Source organism: Mus caroli, unplaced genomic scaffold (genome assembly GCF_978045245.1).
Source record: "Mus caroli unplaced genomic scaffold, Mus_caroli_1 scaffold_14, whole genome shotgun sequence".
NCBI classification, from domain to species: Eukaryota; Metazoa; Chordata; class Mammalia; order Rodentia; family Muridae; genus Mus; species Mus caroli.
In genome coordinates, this window is record NW_028227269.1 from 111,159,156 (window position 1) to 111,185,607 (window position 26,452).

General features: G+C 53.7%; 1 protein-coding gene across 10 annotated transcripts in view; it reads left to right on the plus strand.

The window, feature by feature from the left end:
* The first annotated feature begins 3,290 nt into the window (after window positions 1-3,290).
* Window positions 3,291-26,452, plus strand: part of Mta1 (metastasis associated 1) — a 38,232-nt gene continuing 15,070 nt past the window's right edge. For 5 of the 10 annotated variants that reach the window (XM_029484472.2, XM_029484473.2, XM_029484474.2 and 2 more), the window contains exons 1-6: window positions 3,292-3,384; window positions 17,027-17,094; window positions 21,682-21,775; window positions 24,954-25,004; window positions 25,570-25,696; window positions 25,766-25,829. In XM_029484472.2, coding sequence (XP_029340332.1) covers window positions 3,357-3,384; window positions 17,027-17,094; window positions 21,682-21,775; window positions 24,954-25,004; window positions 25,570-25,696; window positions 25,766-25,829 — 432 coding nt within the window. In that variant the 5' untranslated portion in view covers window positions 3,292-3,356. Of the gene's footprint in view, window positions 3,385-17,026; window positions 17,095-21,681; window positions 21,776-24,953; window positions 25,005-25,569; window positions 25,697-25,765; window positions 25,830-26,452 lie in introns of all 10 variants that reach the window. The other 5 variants (XM_029484475.2, XM_029484476.2, XM_021178718.2 and 2 more) reach the window with 2 other exon arrangements.

A 26,452-nucleotide genomic window follows, 5' to 3' on the forward strand; every position in this document is an offset into this window, starting at 1 on the left:
GATCTGACTCCTCCAGTTCTCCATCCCCAGAAAACACAGTCTGTCTGGTAGGCTGAGGCCAGCTCCACTCCACAGCCCAGCTGAGACCATGAATGGAGGAATTTTTTGGGGGGTGGGGTGGGGGGGAAGGAAGGGATTAAGAGACAGTCTCTGTATCTCTTGCTGTCTGGCTCAGAACTCACTATGTCAACCAGCCTGACCTCGAACTCACAGAGATCTGCCTGCCCACCCCTGCTTCCCTCCCAGTGCTGAGATTTAAGGGAAGTGGCCCCCAATCCAGTGCTTTGCTTTGCTTTTTGATCCTTGCCTGCAGTATTTTTTCTGAAGAGGGGTCTCAGTAGTCCTTGAAGTGCAACCACAAGTAGGACAGCCTCAGATGACTCGTGTTACTCACGCTGCTGTGCTGCAGCATGGCACGGACCTCTCCTCTCACGCAGGCTCCAGGAAGATCTTCCTGCAGCTTAACTCTCAATGCTTTTGATTTCCTGCCCCTAGGACCGGTAGGTTGGGGCTCTCCTGTCCTTCACAGCATGGCAGCCATAGGCATGTCTTCAACAGATCACCCAGAGGCAAGACCCAAATCCCACAACACCAGAGAGACCTGAGACAAGATACGACCCAAGGCACCCATCTCCGGACTTCGGCCCACCTGCCTGGGACCCTCCTATACCTGCTTTCCCTGGCCTCCCATGAGATAGCAGTGCTTTCCCGTTATTGTCTGTTCTTTATCGTCACATTGCCTTGAGACAGAGGTACTCAGAAAATAAGTTGAATAGATTTCATTGACAGTTGTGTCTTCCTGAAATGACACGAAGCCTTTCTCCCCTTCTTAGTTCAACAATTTGCCTCTGAGGTGTGCTGTGACCCATAAGGTGTTCCCTGGGGCCCGGTCTTCCTCTCGGTTTGCTTTGTCACTGAGCGTCTGAGCTCTCCCTGTCCCCACGTGGCTCCAATCTGGAAGGCAAAGCAGTCCTGCGATGGAGTCTTCTATTGTGTTTTCTTCTCTGCTGGATTCTACCTGCCCTGCGCCTCCCTCGTGAGAGGTATTCCTATCGAGTTACTCTGTGTGGTCACCGTGCCACTTCCTACGCCAGCATTCTTTGCTGCACAGGCAGCTCTCCTGCCGGGCGGCTCTGCCACTGAGTGCATTCATTTCTCTTCTTCCCTTTGGCTCTGAGATCTTGAATGCCCCGTGTTCCTGGACAAGGCCTGAGCTGGGCTGGGCAGTCTACCTTCTCTGGCCTGTACAGCGGGAGGCAGTGAGTTGAGCTGCCTTCTGAGGCACACGGCACTCTATTCTGAGGGAGCGTGTTCAGTTCTGGAGAGCATTGGCTTGCTTGGAATTCAGAAGCCCCCTTTAGAGTCAGCCGTGACCACCTGTGCTTTGCTTGCCATCTTTCCCCAAGGAAGAGGAGGACCGAGGCCTGCAACTGGGGCTGGAGGGCTAAGTGAGGCGCTACAGAGTATGCCAAGTCTATGTCCTCTGCCCTGACCACTGCTTAGATGCTATTTGGTTAGCTTTTTGTTTTGAGACTGGGTCTATGTAGCTCTGGGTGTCCTGGAATTCACTATGTAGAGCACAGTGATGTTTCTTCTCATTGCTCAGGGAGGTGGCCTAGGCCTTGAGACCCTTCCATGGGTCCAAGCATCATGCAGATTTCTTACCTAGTTATGTACAGTGCATTAGCCCTGAGCACCCCCCTCACACACACACACACACACACACACCACGCCTAACACTCACTGTGGCCCGCAATGCTTTCCTGAGCGCCATTTACTCCACTCCATGTCCTGTTCCACAGAGGGCACCTCAAAGAGGACACTGACTTGGCGGCCATAGACTTCCACCGTCAAAGTAACCCGCAGTGCTCAGACTCAACCAGAGCTCCCAGTCAGCTCCTTTTCGCTGCCCCAACTGTGGCAGGGACAGGAGTCCCTTCAGGGACACTACCTTTTGTCCTCTGGCCTTGGGGTAATGTCTAAGAACTCCACTCTTCACAGACCTTAGATAAGCACAAAGGCAGGCCCTTAGTCACAGATGCCACAAAGAGGCACCTTCCTCAGCACTGCAAGCCCCCATGGCTTATGTGGTCTTGGCTTCAGCTTGGGCTTGTGGGAGGGACTCCAAGCGAGCAGGGAGGTACACGGAGGCAGGCCTGGCACTTCAGGCACATGCCTCGTTCCAGGATAGTCATGATGTTCATGGGTGACTGAGGAGGCTGGACAATGGGGGACACACTGAGGACCCCTACAAGAATTGGAAAGGATCCCTACACAGGGGTGCAGGAAAGGGCTCACACAGAAGGACCCAAGGCGACTTTGTGAGAAACTCCCAAGGAGCCAGTCCTAGGAGGGCCCACCTAGGGCCCTAGGTATGTGAGAAGGTCTCTGGAGGTGACCTGGGGTTGCTGAAGACTAGGTGAGCATGGAGCTCGGGGGGGTGGGGTGGGGGGAAGGGTCACCCATGGGTGCTGAGGGCCAGGAGGGAATGGGCCTGGAGAGTGCCACTGGAGGATGCCAAGAGTCATTTGGGAGGGGTCGTGGAGAGCCGCCCAGGTAAGCTGAAAGACCATGTAAGAGGGCCATCCAGGGATGTCGAGGAACACTGAGGGTTAAAGAAGGGCCACCCAGTGGGTGCCGAGGTCCAGGCGGGCGTGGGCCTGGAGAATGCCACTGGAGGATGCCAAGTATCATTCCGGAGGGGTCGCAGGAGGGCCATCAATGATGTGGAGGGCCAGCCACTCTGGGCGGGTTGCAGGAGTGCGTCCCAGGGACGCAGGGTGTGGGCCTGCCGATGAGGACCACCTGGGGATGCCAAGGGCCACTCCAGCAGAGGCTTCGAAGGACCTCCCGGGATGAGTAGCTGACCCGGGGATGCCGAGGACCACTTTGGAGAGGATGCAGAAGGGCCACTCGGGATGCCAGGGCCACGAAAGCGTGGAGCTCCCGATGGCCACCCGGGGATGCTGAGAGCCAGGCAGGAGGGGTCGTGGGAGGGCGATTCGGGGATGCCGAGGACCATGCGAGCTAAGGGCTCAGAAGGGCCACTCGGCCAGGGGCACGCGGGCCGGCGCGGCGCGGGGTCGGGTAACGGCCCGCGCGGTGGGCGGCGGCGCCCGAGGCCCCTCCCCGCCGCCCGCGGCCGCTCCTCCTCTTCCTCTCCCGCCCGCGCCGCGGCCCTCCCGTCCCTGCGCGGCCTCGGCGGCCTCGGAGGCGGCGGCGGCGGCGGCGGCGGAGCAGCGCGGTCCCTTTAAACCGCCCGCCGGCGCCCCCGCGCCCGCCCCCGCCCCGGCCCGCGCCCGGCCCGCCGCCCGCGCCCGCGCCCCGCGCCCCGCGGCCCCGCCGCCGGCCCGGACATGGCCGCCAACATGTACAGGGTCGGAGGTAAGGCCCCGCCACGGCCTTTATGCACCGCGGGCCCGCCGCCCGCGCCTCCCGGCCCCGCCGCGGCCTCCGCGCCTCCCCCACGCCGCCCTCGCGCGCGGCCCGCGCCCCTCCCCCCCGTCCCGCCCCCGTCGCGCTCGCGCCCCGCCCGCGAGGCTCGGTTCTGGTCTCCGGTGCTCGTCCCGGCCCAAAATGGCCCCTGGGCCGCCGGTGCCGGGGCGCGCGCGCGCGGGGCGCCGAGCGGCGCTGGGAGGGGGCTATGCCCACCTGTTGGGGGCCGGGGGTGGCCCGCGGGACGCAGGCGGAGTAGCGGCGAGTGGCCAGGGTGGCCAGGGCATCCCGTGGCCGGCGGGCCCGGCGGCGGGAGGCCTGGGCCTGGGTCCGGGCCGGAGCCCCTGAGCAGGAGCACGTGCCTCTGGAGCTCTGGCTGCGGTCCCGCGAGCAGGAGTTTGGGGGTCTGGGGGGCAAGCGGTCTCCTCAGGGGGCCGTGCAGGGCCCGCTAGGTGTGCAGGCACCGTGAGTCCTGTTGCAGGGGCCACAAGCCCGTCCCGGCCGAGGGCTTTCCTTAGCAGGGATTCCTGGAGGGGAGGGTTGGCTACAGCAGGGGGCCTACATCCCGAGTGCAGGTCTGAATCACCCCAAACTTTTCTCTGCCTTACTGCTCACCCCTGCCTAGCAAGGAGGCACTTTCCTGGCCTTTGGAAGGCCAGAGGTCCCTACTGACCTGGGGCCATGAGAGCCTGTCTGCCCGGGCTGGTCCCCCTGTTGTTGGGCCCTGGGAAGAAGCCCTTTGCCCAGTGTGTGTGTGTGTGTGTGTGTGTGTGTGTGTGTGTGTGTGTGTGTGTGTGTGACCAGGATATACTCCCGAATGGCCTTGCACACATCCAGGCCATGCTGACCCTTATAGTTATCCCATAGCCTTCTTCTGCTCTCTCTCTGGACTTGGAGACCCTCCTGGTCACAGCCTAAATGTGGATGAGTCTGCTGCTGTCCCCCACTAGCAAACTTGGGCTTTGCTGTGAGAGTGTGCTTGAGTGGAAGACCACCCCGAAACACCCATCACCACTCCTACAGAAGACCCGGACCCCTGAGTGCCTAGGTCATTTCCTTCCATCTCACACCAGTGGGACCCAGCCAGCTCAGTTCTGTGGCTTGGGGCACAGGGGTGCAGCTATCTCCATGTGGATGGCTCGTCCTCCCACAGCAAGGTCCTCTCAGGGAATCCCTGATATCACACGTTTGCTCTCTGCCAGGTCCTGCCACAGGGCACAGCCTGGGGTCATATGAGGAGGGGCTGGTCCGTGAGGATTCAGCCTTGCCAGCCCCAGAGGGAGTGGGCCAGGTCACTGGATGCTATAGGCTTACTGACCTGCTTTCCAGGGCAGAGGCTAGCTCCTGGCTCCCCAGGGGGCCCCCTTCCAGGTGCTGCCCCTTACTCTGCCCAGTGAACCATTTTTGCAAGGATCCCCCTTCCTGTTCACCATGGTTCCTGCTGACATGGCTGCCGCTTCCTCCGGTTCTACCTCTAGTTCCCTCATTTCAGAGGTTCTCCTTTGCCCATGAAAGGCTCCCATTATCCTGGTCCCTGGCCCTGCCCTCTCTCTGGACTTGGAGACCCTCCTCCTGGTAAATGTGAATGAATCTCTCCCCCACTAGCAAAACTGGGCTCTGCTGAGAGTGTGCTGGAGTGGAAGACCACCCTGAAACACCCATCACCACTCCTGTATGACCCTGACCCCTGGGCCATCCCACCTCCACCCCCCACCCCCCTTGGTTCTCATGGTTTCTGGCCCATGATGGCATGTCATATGCTGAAGAAATGAATAAATAGCAAAAGAGTGAAGGTCTGGGCTCCTGCATCTGACTCAGGCAGTGGGAGGCGGTGAGATCGCGGAAGGTGGTCTGCAGGGCACTGAGGTCTCAGCCCATTTCCAAGAGTCCCACAGCTGCCTGCCTGGCGGAGGGCTGTAGCCAAGGCCCTAGCAGGCTGGTGAGGAGGTCCTAGACTGGCTCATCTGTACCTGTTTCCCCATGGCATGGCTAGGGATCCATCCCTGTTTTCATCCTGTGTCCTATGGCTGCTCCTCCAGGGCATAGCTGGTGTCCTGGCGTGTCTGAGGCCCCATGAGGGTAGGTGGCTGGACCCTGAGCCTGTGTGTCAAGCAAGTATGTATGACTAAGGAGTAGGGAGGGATATGTCTGTGTTCCTATGTATATGTTGGCTGCCAAGCGTGGTCTGGGGTACCACCTGTATTGCCCGCAGTGCTTTGCAGGGTAGTGGTCCCCAGAGGGTATCCATGGCAGGTCAGCCCCTAAAGGACTTTTTGAATAGGGAGCTCTAGTGCCATCCTGGGAGCCCCAGTAGGGCCTTGCAATGGTGCTCTGGGTGGTGGCTGTTGGCTTCCTGCCCCAGTCACTGCTTACCAGATTCTCAGGCCCCCACATGAGAGAGGACACACTGAGGCTGTGGCTCCTGGAGCAGACCTTGGTTCAGTCTGTTGTCTGGGCTTTGGCCCCCTGGGAAATGTGTTCTGAGTTAGTGGCTGGTGGAGACCTAGGGTGGGGTATCTCTGCCCCCACCCCACCCACTTCTTGGCCCAGTCAGGTTTAAGTCTCAGGAAAACTGCCTTGCCCTAGTGTCCCAACTGTGAAGGCATGCGGACACAAAAGTTGGGATTTGCAACACAATGTTTGGGCATCCTGTACTCTCTGGCAAGCTTGTCTGGAAGACTTGTTAGGGTGGGCTAGGCTGGTGAAAGTATGGGAGAGGAGGTTGCAGGAGCCCCAGAACACTTGGGCCAAGAGGTCAGCCAGGGTGGAAATATGGACCGCTTCTAAGAGGTGGGCTTCCCAGGCTCCTACCAGCGCCTGAGAGCAGGGCGGGTGGTTGGGTGAGGGTTTGAGAGGCTGCCCCTACTGAGAGCTTGGATTAAAACTGAGGACATCCTAGGGCAGGCACCTGTGTTTCTTACCTGTGTATCTGTTGTAAAATTAGGTGGCATTTTTGAACAGAGGAACAGAAATTGCTTTGAGTCTCCCCACGTCACAGCTGGTTCTAAGTGGGAGCTTTTTTTTTTTTTTTTGAGACAGGGTTTCTCTGTGTATCCCTGGCTGTCCTGGAACTCACTTTGTAGACCAGGCTGGCCTCGAACTCAGAAATCCACCTGCCTCTGCCTCCCAAGTGCTGGGATTAAAGGCGTGCGCCACCACCACCTGGCTACGTGGGAGCTTTTTGTCTTTAATTGAAGGGCTATGGCCATTCCCTGTGCAGTATATTTTTCCTCTCATTGCGAGAAGTTTAACCCGTATTCTTTTGAGTGGCTTTGTGCTTGTGGAACGTTACAGGAAGCAACAACCTGCAGGCCGCAGCCACATCACAGCTGTCCCTGCCCTGACTTGTGTGGTGTTTCCTATGCCCAGAGCCAGCCTCTTGGTTTCCTACCTTGGGTTTTCATTTATATCATCATTTGTATTTAATCCTGGTATTAGACACTTTTGTTTTCTGCTTCAGTAGGTTTTTAAAATTTTTTTCTTTTTTTTTTTTAAAGAGTTATATGTTTTATGTATATGAGTACAGTGTAGCTATCTTCAGACACACCAGAAGAGGGCATCCGATCCCATTACAGATGGTTGTGAGAGCCACCATGTGGTTGCTGGGAATTGAACTCAGGACCTCTGGAAGGGCAGTCAGTGCTCTTAACCACTAAGCCATCTCTCCAGTCCTTATTTTGGTGTTTTGAGACAGGATTTCTCTGTGTAGCTCTAACTGTCCTGGCGCTCACTCTGTAGACCAGGCTGGCCCAGAACTCAGGGATATACTTGCCTAGAGTCAGGAAGCAGGGGCCAAGTCATTCGGAGCCATGCTAAACAGGAAGGGTGGTTGGAGTGCTGGTATTAAAGGCATGTGCCACCATGGCCTGGCCAATTGAAACTTTTGGACAAAAATATTCCCATAGTTAAATTCTAGAGTTGCGAGGGAATACTATATTGTGAGCCTATACCGTGTGCAATGTGCTAGTGTCTGTGCCAATTTGAGGAGCCCTGTGGAGGCTTCTGGGCTCTGCCCAGTCCTTTGCCACAGCACTTGTAATGAAAAGCCCACAAGTTTTGACCTTAAGCCTGCATCTTTAGCAGTTGTAGGAGTAGGCCAGGCCCAAGGCTGTAGCCTATCTGTGGAGCATCAGCATGGGACCTCTCAGCCTCTGAAGCCATTGAGCCATCATCTGTGCTGGAAGGCTGCGGGGCAGAGGCCTCCCCATCCTGTTTAGCCTACTGAGCGTGGCTAGCCTGCCCCCTTGTGGGGCCAGAGGTGGGCTGCGTGTCTGCTATTGGCTTTCTGAATTATTTTGAGAAGGAACATTTTAGCATTAAACTCCCGTATTAGCAACAACTAAAACAGAAATAAATGGTCCAGAGAAGCAGCTCTCGTGGCTAAATCCCAGAACACGATGCTTCCCTCTGTACTAGCACCGACCTGCAGGGACCTCCACAACTGTCCCTGAGCAGGGTCCTGGTGCCCTGTGAAGCAGGATTTCACTTGGACGTGGCATAAGGGATGCTAGGGTGAGTTCCTGGGACAGGCATAGGCCCCTCTGTCCCAGGGTGGCACTACTGAACACCTGGGTACTCCTGGCCAGACATCAAGCGTGGTCCTGCCTGACTGGGGCCAGTCGCTCCTCATCCTTGTCCTGTCCCAGCATGCACTCTGCTTCATACCTGTGTTCTCAGGACATTTAAGGTCACAGAAAGCATCTTTCCTGGCTTCTTAGCCTAGAGCTGTCTCCCTGGGCCTTTATATAAAGAGTTCCCCAGGGTGCCCACAGAGAGTGATGCAGTGAGGCTCCCTTAACGGCACTAGGCAAAGTCTTTGTGGATCTCATATCAGCGGGCGTGTGGAGGAGGACTGCTGGGATTGCTTTTATGGGAGGGGACCTGGGAAAGGCTCTGGCTCTGGACATTAGCATATAAGATAATGTCAGATGTGGTCCTGAGCAGATCTGATCTACTTACAGCCACTTAGGGAGCCTGTTACCCAGTGTCCTGCCCTCAGCCCCTGCTGTGCCCACAGGGCCCTGGTGGCCTAAAGTCTTTGTGTGTGCTCCACCCCCGGCTATTCCACTTCACCCCCGAGGGGCCTTCAGGACTTGGGAGTCAGGGTCTACTCCTGAGATCTAGGGAGACTCTCAGGTTCATATTTAGGGTCCACAACTGCAGGGTGCTGCTGCAGTTGAGGAGTTTCACAGGCAAGTCTGCTGTGTGCAGGAGTAGCGTGTACTATGCTGAAGATCCAGGGTCAGAGGCAAGGTGTGGGGTACAACTATGGTAGGTGAGTTCTCAGTGTACCCCGCACCCACTTAGAAAATGAACCACAAGGCCGTTTTTCACTGGTAGGTCAGCAGAATCCAAAACAATCTGTTGGCTCATCTGGGGCTGCGTGCGGCCTTCCCGGGCCGTTTGGCTTCTTGTGCACACTGGGTGCCCCTGCTGGGGGTTATTGGTCATTTGCTCTTGCAGGTAGGGCCTTGGCCTCTTCCCCATCTTAGATTTTGCGGGGCCAGTGAGATGGTCCTTCCCTGTACTGGCTGCCCTCCAAGGTCATGACTATGTTATCAGAGGCCTTCTGAAGTAGAGTGGAGGCCAGGCTGAGCTAGGAGACTCAGGTGCTGGCTGGGTGACAGCACGATGGCCAGGGTGAAGTCTAGTGCCCCTAGAGGTGGAAGCTTCAGCTTACAGGGTGCCTAGGTCCTCAGGCAAGAGGAGTACATGGGAGACCTGAGGCCTTAGCATGCTTGTGGCTCCCGCAGGATCCACCTCTGGGCAGTCTATCTGTAAACTGGAAATGGAAACCAGCCCAGCCACAAGCTGCTGGGCCTAGCTAAGAACAAGACAGATGAGGCTCTGGGAATGGACCCTGCAGGGTTGATGCTGTTGCAGATGTTGCTACCCTCTGTGTGGGAAGGGATGGGGAGGGGTCTAAGGACCCATGGGGACCTTGGCTTTTGACTGGGAGTACAGAGTCCATGTTTGGTCAGTATCTGTGGTAACAGTAGGGGGTGTGGGCTCTGGTGCCCACCCACCAGCCAGGCCAACTGCCCCTGAACCCCTGAGTTTATACGATCCTCTTGCCTCAGCCTCCTAAGTGCTAGGACTGCAGGTGTGCATCGTACCCAGTTAGGTCTGTGCTTTTTGACAAATGTCACTACAGATATTTAGAACATTCCCATAATCCTACACATTTCTGAGTCTTCTTTGCTGGGAAGTCTCCCTTCTCTTAACTACTCCTGTACTCTGTACTCCAGAGTGTCTGTCTCATAGATGGGACCAGCCTTTAAGATGGCTACTTTACCAGTCTGGATTGGCTTTCTCTTCTGAGGAGTGCTCCTCTCTGGGCGTGCCACTGTGAATCCCCAGTCCGTTGACTTCAAGGTGAAAAACAACAGACATGGGTTCTCATTTCTCCCGAATAAAAATGTATGATTATACAGTGGGCTCAGGAGTTCAAGGGCAGCTGGTCTGGCTAACAGCCCTTGTTTCCCGCTCCCCACCCCGCAGAGGCACCAGAACCCACACTCGTGTGCCTTGCAGTGGTGTGGCGGGTGTGCAGGATGTCCTTACTGTTTTAATTGGAGCTCCCTGGTGAATGGTGTCCGGCTTCTCATGAGTTCTTACTGCCATCTGTATGCTGTTCTTTCCCTGCTGTGTGTTGTGTTTGGTTGGTTCTTTGAGACTGGGTCTTGTTATTTAGTGCAGGTTGCCTCCCCTGTGTGGGATTAAGGTGTGGCCATCATGTTCTGCTGTTTGATTTTTGGTGTGTGTGTGTGTGTGTGTGTGTGTGTGTGTGTGTGTGTGTAAACAGAGACTCGAGTGTCCCTGATTGTCCTGGAACTCCCTGTTTGACCAGGCTGGCTTTGGATTCAGAGATTGACTCACCTGCCTCTGCCTCCCAGCACTGGGATTAAAGGCGTAACCATCCATTGCCCGGCCTCTCCCCGGTGTTCTTACTGTCATGGACTGTGAGGTGGTTATTTATATACCTCATTATTTTGTGATGTGGAAGACTAACCAAGGGTCTGCGTACACTGGGTAAGTGCTGTCCCACCATATCCCAGCCCCTTAGAAGAGTTGGTTTATGTTCTGCGTCTCAGGCCCTTCTCAGAGGACGGAGGTTGTGTGCTTGGTGCGTGTCTCTTAGAACCCAAGATCACAAAGTCCTTATCCTTTTTTATTACGTAATCCTCAAAAGTTTGCGTCTGACTTTGGTGCCCATCTTGTTAGTTTCTTTGTGAGGGTTAAGGGCCTTTGTACTTTGATGCTTGTGTCCAGTTCTCCCCACTGGGTCACCTTGGCAGCAGTCAGTGAGGATGTGGGACGACCGTACAGTTGTTTCGTGATCATCTGGCAGCTTTTTTTTTTTTTTTTTTTTTTTTTTGGTTTTTTTCGAGACAGGGTTTCTCTGTGTAGCCCTGGCTGTCCTGGAACTCACTTTGTAGACCAGGCTGGCCTTGAACTCAGAAATCCGCCTGCCTCTGCCTCCCGAGTGCTGGGATTAAAGGCGTGCGCCATCACGCCCGGCCATCTGGCAGCTTTTGTCAGTGCAAGTCTTGGCCTGGAGCTTACTGTAGTGTTGGGAGGGACTTGCTGGTGCAAGTCCTCCCTCCAGCTTTGCTCTTTACAGAACAGTGCCCTCTGTCCTGGTTCCTGGCTTCCCTGTCAAAGTGGAGCATTGCCTTGTTGAGCTTTGTTTGTTTGATTTATTGATGTGTAGCCCTGGCTGTCCTATATTCTCTGTAGACCGGGCCTCAACCTCACAGAGACCTGCCTGCCTCTGCCTAGGAGTACTGGAATAGGCGTGTCACCAAGCCTGCTCTTGGTTGGTTGGTTGGTTGGCTGGCTGGCTGGTTTGGTTTTGTTTTTTCGAGACAGGGTTTCTCTGTGTGGCCCTTGCCATCCTGACACTCACTGTGTAGACCAGGTTAACCTCAGACTCAGAGATTTGCCTGCCTCTGCCTCTGCCTCCCGTGCTGGGATTAAAGATGTGTTCGACGACTGTCCTGACTGTTGCTGATTTTTTTTAATGTGTAGTATTTTACATTATTTATGTAAAACACAGGGATGTGTGTGTGTGTATGTGTGTGTGTGTATGTGTGTGTGTGTGTGTGTTGTGGGGGGTGCATGCGTGCCAAAGCACACATGTGGACAGCTTAGGGGAGCCTGTTCTTTCCCTTCGGCCATCTGGTTTCTGGGGAAATGAGGTCAGGTTGTAGGGTTTGACTGTGAGCATTCTTAGTTGCTGGCCCTGGCTTGTTGATTTCTACAAAGCAAACAAGTTAGTGAGATTTGGATGACCCTGGCTGATGGCAGGGCCTCTTGGAGACTGGCAAACTGCATTGGCAAACGGCACTGCCTAGGTTTGTGTGACTCACGAGCTAAGAATGGCGTTTACATTTTTATGTGGTTGAGGGGGAAAAAAAATCACAAGAATACTTTGTGACATGAGATTATATGAAATTCAAATTGCTTTACCCATAAATAAAGTTTTATTGGAACATGGCCACGGAAGCTCCAGTGTGGCTATTTCCAAGCCACACCAAGGAGCCTGTCTCCCTGGGCACAGAACAGACCACTGTGGCTTTGCCATCAAACATGGTGTGGGGCTGACACAAAGCAGCCATCCAGGTCTCCATGGACCACTGGCTGGGCATGCTGTGATTAAATAGAGCTCTAATGCCCTCTGCCTGGAGACCACGCAGACCTGTAGCTGGGGGGCTCAGTTCCAGCAGATGCCCACACTTCACAGGCTAGTTGTGCACCCATGGCTGTAGCCTGTGCTCCTGACTGAGAGCTTTGGATCAAGGCTGCCATGACTCTTCAGGTTCAGTTAATTTGCTGGAGCAGCTTGCAGGGGTAAACACTGCCCTGTTTGCTGTGCAGGGGGAAACACTCGCCCTGTTTGCTGCCCCATTACAAAGGATACAAGCACACAGATGAAGAGCTGGAAGGCCCAACCCCTGATCCTGCCTGGTCTTTGGGTGGTTAGTTCTGTGCTTGGCAATGTCGTGTGTGTGTGTGTGTGTGTGTGTGTGTGTGTGTGTGTGAGAGAACCATCTCACGGGTGTCCTGTGATGTGCTGGGTACCAGGGAGCCTCCGGTATAACCATCTATGGGTCTCCTGTGTTAGTCAACTTTTCACTGCTTTCACAATTTGAGACTACCAGTTTACAAGGAAGAGAGTTTATCTTGGCTGGCAATTTCTGAGGTTTCAGTCTGTCAGTTGTGTTGCTGTTGGACCTGTGACATAGCAAAGCATTTAAGTAGAAATGTAAGATGTCACAGAACTGGGCATTTTACAGTGACTTGGAGCATTAAAAGCAGAAAACAGGAAAGGCACACAGGCCCTGCCCCCAACACTGCCAAGCTGGGGACCAAGCCTCTCTGAGCATGAGTCTGTGGAGGCACCCCATATCTTATAATTGCACATGCAAAGAACACTTTATCTCTATGAAGGTCCCAAGGCTTTTAGGAGCCATGTGCCAGGAAGTGAGGATGGAGACCAAGTATGTATTTCCTTTGTCAACAGTATCACAGTAGCTGTTGCTTTTGTGTGTGCTTGACACAGCAGGTCCTAGGAACACAGTGACCTTACTATTGTGAGCCCAGGTGTGTGCTGTGAATATACTTGTAGTGTGAATTAGGGACTTTGTTGCGGTTTTAAGGCAGTGGCAAATAATGCCACCAGTCATTGATTACCTCAGGACTCCATCACTGTGGGAGGAGTACGGTGTATGTTGGCTTTACAGTATCATCAACTTGAAGCAGAATGGTCAGAACAATTAAAAAATTTAGAGGGAGACTCTCATACCAAAGGAGCCTCCTCAGTAAATGAGGATATGTCAGAAGGGACGTTGAAGCAGTGCACTTGGCCGGTGCTGCTCAGCCATTGATTTGAGGCATCAGAAGAGGATGTGAGCCTCTGAGATAGTCTGTAAGCTGGAAGAAGTTGGGAGGTGCGAACAGGAGAGGAGTCTACTAAGATGTGTGATGGGGCTGAAGGGAGCGGGGACTAGACAAATGAAAAAAAAAAAAAATCAAGACCCAGAAAGGCAGCCACACCTCACTGAGTTGGTGCCACAGACAGCATGCTTCTGACTACAGGGCCTTGGTTGGCCATGATTCTGTGAACATTGTCAGAAGCAAGAAGGTGGACAGGGACCGGACGTGGTGGCACACGCCTTTAATCCCAGCACTGGAGGCAGAGGTAGGCGGATTTCTGAGTTCGAGGGCAGCCTGGTCTACAGAGTGAGTTCCAGGACAGCCAGGGCTACACAGAGAAACCCTGTCTCGAAAAACCAAAAAAAAAAAAAAAAGACATGGTGATTGTCCTCGAATACAGCTCAACATGGTGACCTCCCAGTGCTTTTGGATCAGAATGGAAGATTCCCAAAACAAGACAAACCACTTAGAGTCACCATTATTAAAGCAATGAATGGCTTAGATTTGGTTCTTGCTACATGCTTGGTAATGCTGCTGTTAGTTCATTGTGATGTAATCTCGCTCAAGGCCGCACAACATGTTTGCAATGCTTAGACTGTGTTAAGTTCACTCTTACTGGGGAGAAATAAAGTTGGAGGTCTGAGCTGAAATGTTTCCTCCCGGGCAGAAGCTCGTGTCTGAGCCAGGAGTTGGCCTCAGCAGCCCCAGAGAGGTTGGTCTGTACGGTAAGCCCTTGCTATGACTGCCCCCAGGACCGGTCCTTTGCTAGAAATGCTCAGGACACTACAGTGCTGTTAAACCCAGTTACCTGCTTCTTGCCTAGAAGGGTGCGCCGCACTAGCCATGGCCAGCACGTGGTACTGATGACTGGGGACACGCGTGGAAGTGGGCCTTGGAACCAGGACTGTTACTGGAGGGTGGTCACATGTCTGTGAGTGACCACCTTCCTAGTCTCCGTCCCTTCAGGAGTCAGGTCGACACCATGCAGCCTCAGCCTAGACTTGGATCCGTGTTAGTACCAAGGATGACTCGTCATGGGCAGAGTCTGGGAAGGAGTCACTCCCAGGACCGTGCACAGCCTGGTGTGCAAGGAGAGCGCTCGCTCTGGACACCCCCCGGGCAACAGGTCCATGGAAAAGCACACAGCAGGCTCCGCAGCAACTGCGTCTGCTCTGCTCAGATCGGTGTCTGCACACACAGTCCATGCTTGCTATCTCATTGAGGGTTCGAGCAGAGCAGTAACCCTGAGCTGTTGTCACCCCCTAAACCACTTGTTTTCTCACTGATCCATCTGGACAGTTTTTAAAATTTTAATTTCAATAAAACATTTGGAGGTTTTGTTGTGCCTGTGTGTTTTGCTCGGTTCAGGCTTTACCTGCCTGCCTAAATTGTACTTTGTGGGTCAGCAGAGATATTTATGGGTGGCTCTTAGTCAGTCCTGTTTTGATCATGTGTCTGTGTGTGGGTATGTGCATGAGCGCAGGTACCGTGGCGGCCAGTGCGGGTTTGTGCTCTGGGCAGTTGGTTTGTTCAGCAGAGTTGTCGAGTGACCGGCACGGGTGGAGCAATGGCCTCCGTGATGCTCTCCCTCCTCACAGCGCTCCTGTCGTGGCGGGTGGTTTTCTGTAGCTTTTCTCTTTTATTAATGTTTTAGTCACTTTTTAGTTTCTTTGTTTTTTATGTTCTGTGTTCTTGGTTTTCTTCATACTAAAGTGTAATGTGCACTTAGCACTTGTTGGGCAGGTACCTCTGAGGTTTGAAAGAGGCACGTAGTTGGGTCACTGCTGCCACTGAGTGTGTCCTGTGGGTGGTACCACCCCCTTCCCACGCCACTGCCTGTTCCCTGCTCTCGGACGTCTGTGTGCTCGCCCTGAAAGGAGCTAACTCAGTGCTCAGGGTCAGCCTGGGCGCCCTGCTTGTTTGCCTGCTCTTTACTTGGGAGGCCTTTGATTTTATTCCAGTTTTTGGCAAGTATGAATAATTTAGGGTTATTTTGCTATGATTTGTAAACATGAAATTTTATACTGTTGATGCCTTTTTTTTTTTTTTGCTTTTTGAGACAGGGTTTCTCTGTATAGGCCTGGCTGTCCTGGAACTCAGAAATCTGCCTGCCTTTGCCTCCCAAGTGCTGAGATTGAAGGCGTGCGCCACCATGCCTTTTTAAAAAAACTAGTTTTATTAAGAAATTATCCAGATTGCCGGTGGTGATGCACGCCTTTAATCCCAGCACTCGGGAGGCAGAGGCAGGCAGATTTCTGAGTTTGAGGCCAGCCTGGTCTACAGAGTGAGTTCCAGGACAGTCAGGGTTACACAGAGAAACCCTGTCTCGAAAAACAAACAAACAAACAAACAAACAAGAACTTATCCAGATTGATGAAATTTATCAGCTTGTTCCAAGAGGGCCCCACATCTAAGCCCAGAGGTTTCCTCTAATCCTGTGCCTTTTGCTTCTGTGGGCCTTGCTTTTTCTTAGAGACCCTTCAGCCTTTCGAGCACTAGCTGTTGGAGTTGTAAGGATGTGGTTGACCTGTTGGTCATTGGCACAGGCTCAGGAAGCAATATGGTAACAAGCCTGTGCCTGCGAGAGTACCTGAGTGGGAGCCAGGAGCTGCAGTGTCTGACTCTGTCCAGGAGGAACCTTCTAGTCAGCTCAGTTAAGAAGGGGTTCATTGCCAAGGAGTTCCAGCCTGACAGGATGATAATCTGTCATGCTCTCTGCACTGGGACTCCCGGAGCCTTGGGTAGTAGGGTGATCTGAACTGTCCAGACAGTTGCCAGCTTTCAAAAGTGTTCATGTCTATCTGTAGAGCTAGAGAGAAATTTTGAAGCCATATAGCTTCACCAAAATGCTAAAGTTTATACTGACCTGATAGTTCCAGGGGACCTTGTAGGGTCATGGTGGCACCCCTTGGATTTTGCTCCTCTAGGCTCTGAGGCCCTATAACTCTCTGTCCCTAGAGGAGACATCTTGTAATTCTGAGGTGACTGCCTTGTTGGTATGTATGGTTGCCTAGAAGCCATGGCTTGTGTTCTGTGTAGTTGCTGTTTCTGTCTGGCAGAGGCCAGGCATGTCCTCCTGGGCTGCAGTGGTCTGTGGTGGTGTAGGACAGACACACGGTTCATGCAACAGCCACTTAGAAAGGTGCCTAGTAGCTTTGAGCGGGGCCTCGGGGTAGCTTTGTAGTTGGAGTTTATGAGGGAAGCTGCAGTTGGTCCCCACAGACTTCCCAGTAAGGCTTGTGCTCCTACAGGCAGTTGATATTGGATGTTTGCGGGCTGCAGGCTCCTGTCAGGCAGCCCCTCTCTCTTGTCTCTCCCTCACACCCCTCTCTGGGCTCTGTCCATCTACTGCTCTAGTGGACAGGGTCTGCCAAGGCTCTGCTTGAGGCTCCCAATCAATTCTTTTGGTGTTTTTTTTTTTTTTTTTTTTTTAAGATTTCTTTATTTAATGTATGAGTGATCTATCTGCATATACACCTGCATGCCAGAAAAGGGCACCAGATCACATAGTTATGAGCCACCACATGGTTGCTGGGTATTGAACTGAGCCGTCTCTCCAGCCCCTTTGGGGCAGGGGTGGGGTGTCTTAAATGGTGGCAATGACTTTAAGAGACTTGGTGCTGTGTGTTTATGTAGATTTCTCTGTTCGCAGACTATGTCTACTTTGAAAACTCCTCCAGCAACCCATACCTGATCCGCAGGATTGAAGAGCTTAACAAGGTGAGAGCTCAACACAGTGGCACTGCTGCCTGCACCCCCCGCCCCCTGCCCCGTGGAGAGGCTCGATCAGGCCTGCCCTGTTGTGGGTGGTCAGGGTCTTTCTGCCTGGATTTGGATGTCCCTCCAGGAGAGACTGAGAGTGGATCCGCGACCTCTTAGGGGCCATGTCTAAACTTCTTTAAAAAATTGTTTTATGTGTATGGGTGTTTTGTCTGCATCTATATCTGTGTTCCGTGTGGGTGCCTGAGGAGGCCAGAAGAGGGTGTTGGATCCCCTGGAACTGAATGGAGTTACAGATGATTGTGAGTGGGCATGTGGGTGCTGGGAATTGAACCCTAGTTCTCTGGAGATGCTTTTAACTCCATTCTCCATCCCTAGCCTAGGCTTCTGGAGGATTAGCTCAGGGTGGCCTTCAGGTCTTGCCAGTTCTCCCTGCCTCATCTCCCAGCACATACTGGTCTCTCTGAGACAGGTGCCCTCATGGACCTGAGTACACACCCAGGACTCAGGGGATACAGTCACAGTCCAAGGGCGGTCAGTGGCCTGCAGTGCCACTACTTAACCTATAGCCACTCTCCGCCGCCACCGCCGCCGCCTCCTCCTCCTCCTCCTCCTCCTCTTCCTCCTCCTCCCATTTTTATTAGCCTAGGTGGCTTCTTGGCCACAGGACTGCAGTGTACATGGCAGAGTCATCTGCTCTGTGCAGTATAGCCTCGAGGGTACGTGCACTATTTCTGTACTAGGGGCTCTGTTGGCCTCTGACCCTAGTAGCTTCCTCTGCCATGGCTGTGTTTTCTGCAATGCTAGGAGTCCTTGGTACATCTTTACCCTTGGTCTGGGGATGTGACTGTTCCATTACTGGAATCCCAGGGATAACTACTTGCCACCTAGGGTGGAGGCAAAAAGTGTGGGAAAATGGATGTATAGTTTTTTAAAAACTTGGCTCCATTCCATTCTATACTTGGGGAGTGGAGTGGGGTCAGGCCAGCCAAAGACATAGCCTGCCTGTATGCTAGGAACCTTCTTGTTCTTTCTGGATTGTGAGGAGCTCATGGCCGTTTCCCTACTATAAGCCTTAAATGTAGCTGAGCCACTCTTGGCTCTAAAGCTAACACACGATTGGAGACTTTACTAGGGTTCTGGGGCAGGCAGGCAGGCAGGCAGGTAGGCATGGCAGGCATGGCAGGCATGTTCTTGCTCTGCTTCCTCCAGTGCTAGGCAGATGACACGGCAGATTTCCCAGACCTGTGTCCCTGAAAACCTGCTCATTCCTGCCAGACTGGGTGGTCCTGAGGCTTCTGTAGTCTTGAGCGCCACAGACCAGTGAGAGGGGCTGTTTCCTTAGACCTCAGATTGTTGGGACCAAACCGTACAGGTGGGGCAAGGCTGGATGTTCCCCCTCAGGTGGCTCTATTGAGCCTGAATGGTCCTTGCTGGTGGCTCCTAATGAAAGCATAGATGTGGCCCCAGATTCTAGGGGTTAGCCTTACCAGCTCCTTGAGGCTCATGTAGCTCAGGCTATGCCATCTGTGGCCTTATGCTGCAGCTGCAGCATCTGCTACTAGCCTGGGGACAAACAGTGTTTGTGTGCATACGTATGCACCTGGGGAAGTCAGAGCATGCTGGGAGTTTCTGGAGGCCTGTCATGACATATAGGTGGGTGCTAGTGTTTACTCTGATGTACTTCACTGGCACCAGAGCCCTGACAGGGACCCCATGGGTGACCCTCATCACAGTTGGCAGTAGGCAGAGCAGTAGGTTGAGTGGCTGGAGCTCTCAGTTTGAGCCTAGGCTCTTCGTTCACACATTTCAGTTGCAGAAACTTGGACATGATCAAACAGGCTTATAGAGGAGTATCCCAGCTGCAGTGAGTGGCCAGGTCTGTGCCTGTGTCCCCTGCACCCCGCAGTGAGCAGCTGCAGTGAGTGACCAGGTCTGTGCCTGTGTCCCCTGCACCCTGCAGTGAGCGGCCAGGTTTGTGTGCCCTTTTGTGGCCTCGAACTCAGAAATCCGCCTGCCTCTGCCTCCCAAGTGCTGGGATTAAAGGCATGCGCCCATGCCCGGCTAACTCCATCCTTTTGATTGACAATCTAGCATAAGCCTTGCCCACCTCACAGCCAAGTGCAGAGGACATCATAATGGAGATTGTGAGTCAGGCTGGCAGGCCCAGTTGTAGACCAGCCTTGCTGTCTCTCAGGGTCAGACCTCTGTTGCAGGGTGGGGCTCCTGTCTGGGCTTCTGTTTTGACCTTGGCCTTGGACCTCTATAGTGGCTTGCCTTGACTCTCTAGTCTGTGTGAGGGACCTGACTCTAGGTTTCACTCTCAATGTGAGATTAACAAAGCTGTAACACTTGCCTGATATCCCTGGATGCCAGTCACAGCCAGCACGGTCGACACGCATGAAATTGTCTCAAGACCCTGCCACAGAACAGACAAGTATCTTCCGTGATGAGAAAGAAACTCCTGGATTCCAGCACAATGGTTACAGCCATTTTCAAGCTAGTGCTGACAGCAGAACACAGACCCTCACCCCTAGAATTTAGGAAAGGAACGCCAAAGCTGTATATGCAGGCACAGGGTAGGACTCCAGTGCCCACCCAGGTTATGTGGGAGGAGGAAGTACGATGTCCACCACGGCAGTTGACCAAACTCAGAACAGCTTGGAACTTGACTGGCCAGAGCCCTACCTACCCTAGGCTAGAAGAGTAGGATGTGTTCCCTACCCCACGCCCAGTGACTGATGATGCTGAGACAACACCCTGGACTCAGCTTTTCAGCCTTCTGACGCCCACTGTGGGCGACAGGATGAGATGTTAGAGAAGGCAGGTTGATGCAGATGTGAGTATGGAGGGAAGGGGCCTCCAGAGGAGGAGACAGTACTGAGCATGTGCCGTGCCAGAGCTCAGAGAGAGGCTCTCACAAGTGAAAGAGAGGCTGGGGGGACAGCTGAATAGCCTTTCTAGGAAGTGGGACAGGAGTGCAGAGACCAGGACACAAGTCAGAAAGCCGGAGGTAGTCCTGAAGCCCAACGCCCACTTAAGACCAGACCTGCCAACTGGTAGGCACGACTGACCATTGTCATTCAGAGAGAAAGAGGGGTGGTGAGCAGTAGTGTCCCTGTAGAATCACTTGCAAGGCTGCCCTCTGGGCACACCTGTAGGGGCTTACCTTGATTATGTTAAAGTGAGAAGACCCGCCCACTGCTGGCGCCCCCATTCCCTTGCTGGGATCCTGAACTGTGTAAATGGAGAAAGGAGAGCTGAGCTGTAGCTCGAGCTCCACTCTGCTTCCTGACCGTGTGACTAGCTGTTTTAAGCTTCTAGTACTGTGGGACTTCCCTGCCACTGCAGACTGTAACATGGAACTACGAGCCAGACTAAGTCCTTTTCTCCCTTAGGTTACTTCTGTCAACTAACTTAGCCACAGCAACAGGAAGAGAAATAAAGACAAGAGTATAAATGTGGAAGAACATTGAAATACTGTGTTGAGGAAACGTACTGGGCTGTGTGCAGTGAGTTCTAGCCACAGTTCTGTTAGAGCCTGCCTGGGGAAGGCTGCACCCAAGGGGCTTTTTTTTCACGACTTACTGTGAATGAGTACTGACGCTTCAGACGGTATGACGCTTCACCATAGTGACACCTCACAGACACAGGGGCCACCCAGGGAGGTCCCAGCAGCCGTAGAAGGATGGTCTGAGCACAGGAAGGATAGCGTCTCTGTTGGATGAGGCTCTGGGTGTCCACAGACTGTGCCAGTGTGTGAGTGAGTGAACAGAATAGGGTAGATAGAAAGGACGACAAGACACCTCGTGTAGGACTTAATTTATGCGTCCCCCACTCAAGGTGGGAAAGCCAGTCAGGGTTATAACCTTACATAATTGCAACATTATTATTTTATTATTATTAGTTTTTAGACAGGGTTTCATGGTGTAGTCCTGAATTGCTGGAATTCACTATATAGACCAGGATGGTCTTATACACAGAGATCTGTCTGCTCCTGCCTCTCAAATCTCACTGGGATTATAGGTATGCCTTGCGTTATTTATCATTAATGTGAATCCTGACAAGTTGTTTAATATTCTCTGCTAGTGCCAGCATGCAGTTTGTCACAGGAGTTCAGGTTGAGACACACAGTTGAGGTCTCAACTTGGTAGTTCCTGTTGGTGCTGTGGGTCTCCACTGCTGGCTGCCCTGTGGAGGGGAGGGGAGTGTTGGACCCTGGGGTAGAAGGGAAGGAGAGAAGTTGCAGTCTGTGTCAGGGCTGTCCTTAGGATTTCTGGTAAAGCAAGCAGGGCCTCTACTGCTTTAGGGCCACTGTCTTGGTGGGGCCCTGGCAGGCAATGTAGAACCTTGTGGGCGAAGGTTACTGGGTGGTGGTCTGGTGTGTATTCCCTTTGGCTCACACTTACTGGCTTTGAATGTGGCAGGTATGGGGCTCACTCCTTGGGGCCCTACACCTAGGCTCTGGCATTGGAGATCTGTCATTTTCTTTTAAATGTTCCTGGGGTCCTGGTTGGGGGTGCAGGTCCTATCTCGAAGCCCCTCTTGGGAGCTTGCATTGATGAGATAACTCTCTTGCTGTTACAGACAGCCAACGGGAATGTGGAGGCCAAAGTGGTGTGTTTCTACAGAAGGCGGGACATTTCCAGCAGCCTCATCGCGCTGGCGGACAAGCATGCAAGTGAGTCTCAGCCTTTCTCCTGGGATGATAATGCCTGTCCCCTTGAGTGCCTGCTCTCGAGTCCTGGCTTCACAGGCCATTCTATTCTGCTGGCTTGCTTTCCCTGTGTGTAGCTGACTCTGCTGATGAACCTTCATAGCTATGTGCGGTTCCCTCTCGGGTCTTGTTTACCCATGGGCTAGCGTGCAACATCCCTGTTCGTGCTACTTGCCAGTGTCTATGCTCATAGTTACGGTGAGCCCGGGAAGCTGGTGTACCTGGCTCTTGGCTTGAGACCATTGGGCAGAGGGTAAGGAAGGTGCTGGCTCAGAGAAGAGGCTGTGGTCACTGCCTGACCCTCGAGACAGATGGTTTTCATGTTACTGGAGATGTCTGCTGGGCCCTCAGTGTTTTCAGAAATAAAGACCTTTCTCCTTACTCGGGTAACGCAAGCCCGAGCCTGATAAGCGTGGTCCAAGGGCACTTTGCCTACTGGACACTTGCCTGGTGCTCCTGCTTAGGGTCTGATCGCTCACGGACACAGACCCCCTTAGACCTGCGGTGTTTTGTATGCCTGGGTACCTGGTACCTGGAGCAGGGCTTTGTGAATGAGGGACAACTGCTGAGCCCTGCCTGCTCGGCCTGGGGGACGTTCCCTGTGCCATGGGCATCTGCTCACCTGGGGTTCTCCTGAGCCTGAGAACTGTGAGGCTGTGGTCACTGTGGGTGCTGTCTCAGCAGGTGAGGAGCAGAGTAACTTTCCATCAAGAATTCAGTGAGAGCCGTCTCTGACACTTTGTAGCTTGGTGAAGGGCTCAAGATCCAGTCAAATAGCATACACGCACACACACACACATGAGCGCACGCACACATGAGCGCACGCACACAAGCAGACACGCGCATGCTGATTGTCCTCATTCCTAACGGGTGGGGGTAGGGTTGTAGAAGCCAGCATCTCTTTGTGGTGGCAGCCGGTCAAATGGGGACTCTAGAAACCTACCCTAAGCAGGAGTGCTTGAGAGGCAGGTGTCCAGAACTGGCTGTCCTCCTCAGCTCTGGGACTGGGTTAGGGAGGGGTGAGAAGGATCAGAGCCGACTTTAGAGCAGGGCTGACATTTGGTGAAGTCCCTGTCATCCTATAGGCAGCCCCGGGGGACTCGCACTAACACAGCATTTCGAGCCTTTCATTTCATTTCTAAAATGAAAATGCAGCTCCTAGCTTAGACCAGGTCCCGTGTTTAGGACTGCTTTTGGATACAAAGTTGGGCTCCTTGACCTCTGACCTCAAAGCTCATACTCTGGCCTCTAGTTGCATGTGCTCGATGCTCCTGCCCCGTGAATGTTTGACATAATGACCTAATTGTAGCCCTATAGGTGTGGGCCCCAAGTCTCTAGTAATGCTGGGGCCATCTTGTGTCCACTACAGTGGAGGGGGGAGTCTGCTGGAAGGGCAGTGGTCTGCTCTAAGAGCCCGTGCATGGTTCTTAAACCTTCTTGCTGCTGTTTGGATGCCCTGGAGGTGCTGCTGTGTCTGTGGAGGACTCAGGCAATCCCGGGTAGTTACCTCAGAGTGGACCCTCCCAGACCAGGGCCTTACACTGTGCTCCTAGGAAAACTGCTCAGGGCTTCTCTGGCCAGGCCTCCTGAGAGCCTCATTAAGCCAATAAGGCAGGCAGTCAAGGGTGGCAAGGTTTGCAGGCTGACTCCTCTTGGCCTACCTTATGATTAGTGAGTGCCCCATTTCCTGATGCTGCCTCATGGTTACATACAGCTTCTTATATCCAAGGCACACACAGCTGACTGCACAGTAGGGGTCCATGACATGGAAGCTAGAGACTCTGAGAGGGCCCTGCCTTTTGGTTCCCAGTTGGTGACTTGCCAGGGTGTCCAACCGAAGCCCTGCTCTCAGATGGGACGTCTGACACTGTAGCCTGCGGTGCATGTAGATCAGGGGCCCCTTCACAGAGTGAACTGTGGCCTGGCCTCTACTCAGTACCTCCAGAGCAAGGGTAGAGCTTAGCAGAGTGTGACTAAAGGTGGCCTGAGATGGGCTCTGGGTTGGGAGTGGAGGTTGGGGCTGTCCCATCTGCCTTCAGGATTGGCCGTTTGAAAGGTCTGTAGGGAGAGCTGGAGCTAGGGGCTGTGCATATAGCAATGATACGGTCTGGTCCTGCTGCAGGCCTAGAAGAGGGTATCCTGGGACCACTCAATGCCTGTGTCAGGGTTGGTGGGGGAACTGCACCTGGGGATCTGACATTGATACAGTCCACAGGTCCATTTATCAGTGGGGTCATAGCTAAGTCCCCTAGATGTGTACTACAGAGTGGACATACCCAAAAGCTGACCTCTGTGAGTGGTTGTTGGCTGGGCCTCTTGTAATTATGATCTTAGGCTCTAGATGATGTATGTGCATCAGCTCCTGGCTGCTGGGCAGGAGCTGTTCTGGACAGACCTGCCTGCCTCCTGTTTAGGAGGAAAATGGCTTAGTAGAGATGCCCCAGGCTTCTGGAACCCAGTAATCCTGAAAACAAACCCACATCCCTGCCTCCATTAAGATGCCCGAGGCTAGAGATATCCCTTCCCAAAGTACCAGAATACCCTGCAGTCAACACAAGGGGGCAGCAGAGAGCAGCTATATCTGTCAGGCTTATTGGAGCTGTGGGTGTCACCAGGGCTATCACCCTGCTAGGCCTTCATAGTGCACACTATTCCATACTCCACAATTTGGGGATCTAGATGAGGCTAAAGGAGTATTTTGTTGGCTCGGGGTAGTGGGCAGTGACCATAGTGCTGAGGGGCTATTGGGCAGTGACCCTGCACGTCTCCCAGGAGTCAGCATCCTCCCTGCTGGCCTGCTGCTGTTCTCTTGCCCATGTCTGGAGGCCTGGACTCCTGTACTAGACTTTTAGGGAGGAGCTAGCTCATGGTTGCTGCAGTGTGTGTGAGCAGTCTGGCAGGGGCAGACAGAAGCTACACACAGGGGTCTCAGGTAGTACTTGGAAGAGGGATGGGTTGCAGGTGGGTGGGCAGCCTGAATACTGGAGCAGTTAGGGACATAGGTAGTCTTTGGCTGGGTGGTATTTGTCCTCCACTGGGAGGCCTGTGGCCTCCATGTCTCCTCGGTCCGGGCCCTGGGCAGGGAACAAGCGCTAGCACTGGCCCTAACCTGCTATCTGGGCGCTGTCTGTCTGTTATGTAGCCCTGTCAGTCTGCTATAGAGCCGGACCGGGGGCGGACACCGGCGAGGAAGGTAAGAGCCGACCTCTGCAAGGAGGGCGTCCTCGCGTCTGTGTCCCTGGGCTGGGGCGGGCGATGCACCCAGGATGCATCCTGGATGGGCTGCCTGCATGCCCATCCCTGTGTCCCCTGCCTGCCGGTCGGCTGAGGGCTGAAACTCCCTGTTTAGCCTGTAGCCAGGCCTTGGTTATGGCTCAGGCTTCAAGAGGTGGTCCTGCTGGTGCAGATCTGCTGTGTTTTGTGTGGACCCTCTGGCCTCAGGCTGGCGGATGATCCCTTCTGTCCTGAACACGTAGTGTACCCATGTTTTCCTGCCTCTCTGCCTGCTGCTTCTGAGGCAGTCTGAGCACTGTCTTCATCTTCCCATCCTGATGTTGAGCCCTACAATGCAGGGTTCCAGGGCACCTGTGGGGGCCTGCCCAGAGCTCCTGGGCCACCTTGGAATGGGCAGGAGATGTGCTAGGCAGGGAAGTGACCCTGCTGGGCTTGGTGCCCCGCACGAGGGAGAGCTAACTTGGGAGCTGGGGCTGCCAGGTGCCATCTTCAGAGATGACTGACAGGGCCTCTTTGTCCTCTAGGGGAAGTGGAGGAGGAGGTAGAAAACCCAGAGATGGTGGACCTGCCTGAGAAACTTAAGCATCAGCTGCGGCATCGAGAACTGTTCCTGTCTCGGCAGTTGGAGTCTCTGCCTGCCACCCACATCAGGTAGTTCTCGCAGCCCCACCTGGCGCCTGACTGCCTGCTCCTCCTCCACCTACCCACTCTCTCTTCCAGGGGCAAGTGCAGTGTTACCCTGCTCAATGAGACGGAGTCACTCAAGTCCTACCTGGAGCGTGAGGTAAGAGCTTCCCTCCCGTCTTCTGGCCTGGACATGACGTCTACCCTTTTCCTTACACTGCATCTTCTTCCTTACCCACTGTACCCTGTCACCAAGGCATTCTTTCAAGGTGACAGGTCCCCGCTCTGGGGAGTAAAATGATTAGAGCTGGTGAGCACTTTTGCCTCACTAACAGGACTCCAGGAACAAGAATTACCTTGTCCCCTACCTGGGTGCTTGTGGGTCTCACATGGGAAACAGAAACTTACCCAGGCCATCTCTGTCCTCAGTCTAAAGTGACCTCTGTGGCTACAGACCTTGGTCGGCACTGCTGCAGTTGGGGCAGGTAGTTCTTATGTAGGGTAACTTTGGACATAGTTAGGTGTTACGTATTAGATGTCACCCCCAAGAAACTAGTGCCTCAGAGGAAGCAAGGTCCCTTAAGATGTTGTAGGATACCACTGCTGGGAAGGTCAGGCTTCTGAGGCCAGATGGCTAGCTGGCGTGTCAGTCTCCTGGAGGATGTGAGGATGTGAGGATGTGGCAGTTGAAAGGAATGCTAAGTCAAGTAAGAAGCATGCATGCACTGTCTGTCTGTCTCTCACACACACACACTGAGGTTCTGTGTACAGGTAGCTCGGGTT